The sequence below is a fragment of the Zea mays genome, chromosome 3, assembly GCF_902167145.1.
Source record: "Zea mays cultivar B73 chromosome 3, Zm-B73-REFERENCE-NAM-5.0, whole genome shotgun sequence".
In the NCBI taxonomy this organism is placed as follows: Eukaryota; Viridiplantae; Streptophyta; class Magnoliopsida; order Poales; family Poaceae; genus Zea; species Zea mays.
In genome coordinates this window covers 75,448,495-75,454,666 of record NC_050098.1, presented here as the reverse complement: position 1 = coordinate 75,454,666, position 6,172 = coordinate 75,448,495, and the positions used below count along the sequence as shown (strand labels likewise).

Genomic DNA, 6,172 nt, shown 5'->3' with positions numbered 1-6,172 from the left:
TCAATACAAGAGCAAACACATATAACACCTAAACATAGTACCTAAAGAATGGAGGACAACTATTTCATTGAAGTTCATAATACAACATTACACCACATTAGCTACAATCACCGATTACTAGAATAAAGATGAGAGAAGCATTTTGGATGTATAGGTGACAAACATGATGCAACAATCAGGATGCATGCTCGTCCTATGTGTCCTCACAATTTTTTGCCAATCTAATGTGGCAATAGCGTTCTATATCGGTGGCATACTTCGTCTCTCTCGGTATTTTGCTACTCGTCAGCTACACATATGTTTTCAAGGTTAGTGTACCTGCAGAAAATTCCATCACAGCCCAGTTTCCCATGATGCAATTCACACATGACAATTAATCATAGTTTATACTCCATATATTGCTATATGGAGGCCAGCTCGTCATTAAGCGCCGAGCCACGCATAGGCGCCGCTGCCACACTTTGACCATAGGGCAGCTCATTATGGTAACTCACCTTCTTACCTGAGCGTAGGTGCGTCGTTACAAGTACATCACACTTCTCAATATTCCCATGTTTGTATACCCATACACATCCATGGGTTACCGAATTCTCAAAAAAGTAAATACTCCATATCGCAGCCTTCATACATACATATGTAGAACATGTATATAATCAAGTGCTTTTTATGCTCTTCCCTAGACCGACGTTTGTTCGGTCATGCTCTCACATCTCACCTTACCTTGAGCATCGATCCATTCAAAACTGAATGGCCTCAAAAATAACATTACACATGTATGCAAAATCCACCCGGTTGTGGGTTAGTGTTTTGAACTAAGCCACCTGATAGTCCTTAGTTTTAGGGCTTAACAGAGGATGTCGCTAGCATTATAGTTTTTCAAATGTGTTTTTCAAAATCAAACAATGTGTTTAGTTGAAAATAGGTTTTCCAAAATAAAAACTTTGTTTTGAAAATACATATGTGACCGTATTATACTTAATCCTACTCTGATACCAACTGTGGCAGAACCTCCCAAGTTATTGGGCCCACATGCACCTCTCCTTGTCTCAAAGACCTCAGACGGCTATGCATGTGCACCGGATAACTTAACAGGATCCGTCCGAGTGTCCCAAGGACCCCGGATAAACCACTTACAACTAAGATTGCAAGATCAAGTAAACACAAATCACACACCAACACTTTTGCAGCGGAAATCTTATTACCAAATTCTACAAGTTACATCAAGTTTACAATGTACATGATCGCAGTGATTACAAAAGTGATTCATAGAAATAACTTTGAACTGTTATAAATTATTTATAAGTTTGAAATATATGCTAGCTTAAGTGACTATCCTCAATAAGAAGTATAGAAGAAGTACTTAGACTTATAAGAAGGCCGAGCCCACCGACACTTAGCATCAATCACAATCGAAGTGACTCGTAACCTGCAGCAACAATGGGAATAAAACCCTAAGTACGCAAGTTGATAGGAACAGGGGTGTCCGATCTTCCGTCAGTGAAGGTAACTATCGATTTGGTGGAGATGTCACACAAACGATCCGGCTTCCAATCAACACGACTAGAACCCCGCAATCGCAGCACCACTTCTCCTCTGGTTATCAACCGTGCACTGAGCGATTGACCTCGCCACGAGGGCTAGTTCCTGCCTGAGAATCAAAGACACAAGCAAGAACAAGAAAGAACACAATCTAGAATATTGCGGATGAATGATTAAGCTCACAAGTTGGGGTCTCACAAACCGATCTACGGCGACTGTTCTTGGCAGATCTAAACATAAGCAAAACCCGCCTCTAACAAGGATGTGGCAGCTATTAATAAAGACTCTAGGGTTACGCAAACCCTGGACGCGCCCCTAATGGGCTCAACGAAGATACATGGCCCAAAAGACGGTGTCGCAGCGCCGGAACAGATTCTGAACGTCAACTTGGGCCTCCATCTTGATCCCGACGTCCTAGCTGGTCCTCCCCTTCATTCCTAAGTACAATTAAATCATTAGGTAGCATACTACTCTCAAATGCACAAGAATAATTACTTAGGAACGAGATCACCTATAAATTCAATTGTCGAGCGCGTGCAAAAGTAATTGGGTAGTCAACTTGAGGAGTGTTGTTTGTATCCATGGGAGTGATGTCCTCATCACAAGTACTCAGCAAGACTTACCTGACTAAGGAGAAAGACTCTCAAGGATATGCTGGATTTGGGAATCAAGGAAAGGCTTTTAGCAAGAATCAACATTAATAGTTTGCAGAAAGCTTACTAAAATGAGTCCTTACTTTCAACATTTTAATGCTAGATTAAGTATTAATAGACCTTGTTTGCATCTAGTCTAATTTCATCATCACATTAATCAATACAACATGATTTTTGCTCATTATGATTCCATCCATGACTTAGATTGCAGGGCAGTGACCAAGTCTTCATGTCCGAGAAGTAACGGCGATCCGAATCGATTAATACCCAGCTAGGGATCTCCAATCACATGACATATGTAGCACTTAACCCTTGCATATGTCAACTCGCCACCGGGTTTCTTAAGACTAGACCGGGTTCACACCAACCGAGAGCATAAATACACCACCGTCCAGCCTCTTGCCACGGAGGGTACACGCTACTCTCGCCATCTCTCCACTCCCATTGCGTGTTGGCCTTTCTGGTATTAGTCTGCCCAAGGCAAAGCTTACCCATGATGAGGCATGTGACCAGTTAAAAGGACCTCGATCAGCAAGCCTACATTCTCTATAATCCTTAATCAATGTGGGTTGAACATCACCTGTTCCTAGCCCAAGTCCCGATTTAAGTACTTCCATCCTTAGGATTGTTTGTGTTCCTTAGGATGAAAAGAGCATTATAGGGAGCTTTTACAGTAAGATCCCACCACGCTCTCAATTAAAATAATCTTGCAGGAAGAAGCCATCCTTCCTCAGGATAACCCCTGAGCTAGGTATTAGTGCAAAGGACAAACTCTATCCGCAAGATTTACCTCTAGGCAGGGCTAAGCAATTTTTGTAAATCATAATTGATACTTCATCAGAAGTATCTATAAAAGGAATGGATTTTAAGGTAGCCAATGCATCAAAGGGTTTCCAAGCAACTCCTATAAACCTAATGCTCATTTCGCTAGACTTTAAGTGTGTAAAATTTTTATTTAAAAACACAAGGAAAGGATTGCATGCACCAGGGCTTGCCTGGAATAAATACTACGTTAATGTTTGTTAGACGACGTCCACTTGGCGACCATCCTTTGTCTTGGCATTCATTCAGTCCATTCACCTGTGGTCCATCGACACTGTTTCTCAGAGTAGTCGACTCTTTGCATTACTTGGGGTCACTCGGCTTTAGTCCCCCGCATCATGTGATCAATTAACGTACCTAAATGATATGCATAATGCATATGAATGAGAACAAGGAAGAGTAACGCAAGATATTATGATGCTCCACAATATAAAATTAAGTACTTAATGATGAGGCATCATAACACTTCATCGGCAAACACTAGTTATTGACATATGACCAAGCGCAATAATCACACTTCTCTAGATTAACCGAATCTAACGCAAACATCACGAAATAGTAAACTATGCACACCAAGCATAACACTCATGTTCCTCCTCTCTAATTGGATCTAATTCCGAAATCAAGGAAGAATAAATTATTTAATCTGCACTATCATCCATAGTAAAAGATTTCATCGGAAGTATAATAAAACTTGGACTCGTCATTATTGAATACCAACAACTTAAAATAAGTATAAGAACAATCTAATTAACTCCTTAAACTATGCGTCTTAATTAACTTGAATTACACACTTAACTAAATCAAACATCACAATATTTACTCTAACATATATAACATTAATAGATAACATAGCGTTCGGTAAAACTAATTTCTCAGCGACTTAAATATCTAGAGTACTTATGTACACTGGCCAACGACAGATGACTAAGTACAACAATCATGCTTCTCAAGATTAGTCGAATCTAATACGACTACCCTAACAAAACATGTCAGCTAGCTGATTTAATAATAAACCTATTTTTAACGTCATCGATTCACTAACATCGTATACTTGTCTACCAAAATCTCCTTCGTCTAAACCGTACTTTAAACCTGAGCTTTACACGATGTGTCTACGCCACAACTACGATCACAAGCACATCACAAATATTAAATCAATTAAATTACCCTAGTCATTTATATCCACCACCAAAGCACTCCTCGCCTAAATTACATTGCCGCCTATATTTTACCGTATACATCTAATTAATAATTATTACCAGAAATTACATAAACATTAATAACCTATTTTTAAATAAAAATAGCATATAATGACTATCATTACGACCAGTAATTTAATCCAACACATCCAATCATTAAAACAAAATAATAGAAGTAGCGAATCAGCTTACCTAAATCCGACTTGGATTTCGCAGAAATAACAACGATAATATGTTCAAGAAGTTTGTTGAATATTTGACGAGCGCCACGCGAGAATCGCTTCTTTACCCACTCTCGGGATTTCTTGATGACGTACGGAACGACGACGAGCTCGATAACGCACACGTGTGATAAGGCAGGGTCTGCGGAGATGTGTGTAAGAGAAGATGAGCTCGTGGTGCCGAGAGTCGGCGGCGTGGTTTGAAACGGCTGGGCATGCAGACGAGCTACAACAGTCCCAGTGCACAGCACGACATCGAGGGTCTGCTGACACAGCTGCTGTTGGAGGAAGCGCGGATGCATAGCTCAGTACAGGACATGGCGCAGTTCTGTACGGATGCGAGTAGGGAGCATCGCGCGCAGATGGGTCGCGCGGCATGGACTAGCATAGATGACGAACGTCGCGCGATGCCGCAGATAGTAGCTGAGCACAGGCAAGCAGTTGGGCGTGATGGGAGGGCAAGAACAGGGAGGTCGACAGCGAGGTTCGGGCACCGGCGAACCAGCTACAGCAGGGACCTCGGCAAGACGTGGCCATGGAGGAGAGAGAGAAAAGCAGGGGCGCCGCGAGCTGGGAAGCAGGGAGGAAGCTGGAGCCAGGGCGCGACTATGGAAGATGGAGCTTGGCCAGCGAACTGTGGACGACGCAGGATGCCGATTGCCGACCAGCGCGCAGGGGAGCAGGGCGCGAGCTGGGCAGAGGGAGCTGGGGGTTCGCGACGAGCTTGGGGAGGTGGGTGCGCTGGAGCCGGGCGCCGGGAAGAAGAAATCCGAGCTGGGCGTGATGAGCTGGGGAAGGACTCAGTGAGAGGGAGAGATCGGCAGGGAGGAGTGTGACGCTGCGGCGACCATGGGAAGGGGCTACAGCAATGCGTAGGGAAGCTGGAGGAGGAGCTGCGCGGAGGAGAAGCCGGGGAGGAGCGGAGGAGCGGCTTGACGCCGTGGCTTGGAGAGAGAAGACAAGGAGGTAGAGATAAATGCAAGAATCGGCCAGGAGATGAGCATCGCATGGGAAAAGATCAAGGGACACGGGCGGCCAGGGATAGGTACGTGGGATTTTTTAGATTTTTTTCTTTTCTTTTTTTGAAAATTGCAGATATTTTGAATAAAGATTTTAGCGATGCATAATAGGTCGATTATACGGGCTACACATCTTATTCTATGAACTAGCGAACCAAATTAATCACTAATTACTCGCTTTCAGTTCTAATTACGCTGGTCTGGTTTGTTTCGGACTGAAAACCATTTTCGTCGAATGCTACTTAATTTGTTCGGGATAAAAATCATTCGAGTAGGTCGAGCATCCGAATTCGTATTCTCTAATTTATAAATTTTAAACAGGCACACGACTCGATATATTGCGAAACAAATGCGCGATATCGATGCGGCATCGAGAACGCGATCCATTCTGGAAGCGACGACACGCATCGTTTACATGGTTGAGAGGCTGTGCGCTGTTCAGATACGGATTTTGCACCTGCCACAGGGACCAGATTTAATTCCAAAGGTTAGAGTTCGGACAGGGTGTAAATAGACCGAATCCATGGCATCGGGATTTTAGACCGTATTTAATCCAGTCTAATTTTTACGATTTTCACCAGCTATCGATCATCTTATTTGACGCCAAGGATCACATGCCGAGAAGAAGAACAATTTAATTAATGAGCTGTCACATTATTCTTTTCGGATAGCGCGGGGCTCCAATTTTTTCATAAAATCAGAAGTTTTCTGATTTT

At 42.9% G+C, this 6,172-nt stretch overlaps 1 protein-coding gene across 1 annotated transcript; it reads left to right on the top strand.

Moving 5' to 3' along the window:
- Positions 1-3,061: 3,061 nt before the first annotated feature.
- LOC100279658 (uncharacterized) lies at positions 3,062-5,414 on the top strand. Its single transcript, XM_020551083.1, has one exon. It carries the CDS (start codon positions 4,653-4,655, stop codon positions 5,271-5,273), a length of 621 nt encoding a protein of 206 aa, XP_020406672.1. The 5' UTR covers positions 3,062-4,652; the 3' UTR covers positions 5,274-5,414.
- Positions 5,415-6,172: the final 758 nt, after the last annotated feature.

Excerpts from the sequence above, each read along its gene's own strand:
- LOC100279658 (XM_020551083.1), top strand. The coding sequence starts at position 4,653 with ATGCAGACGAGCTACAACAGTCCCAGTGCACAGCACGACATCGAGGGT.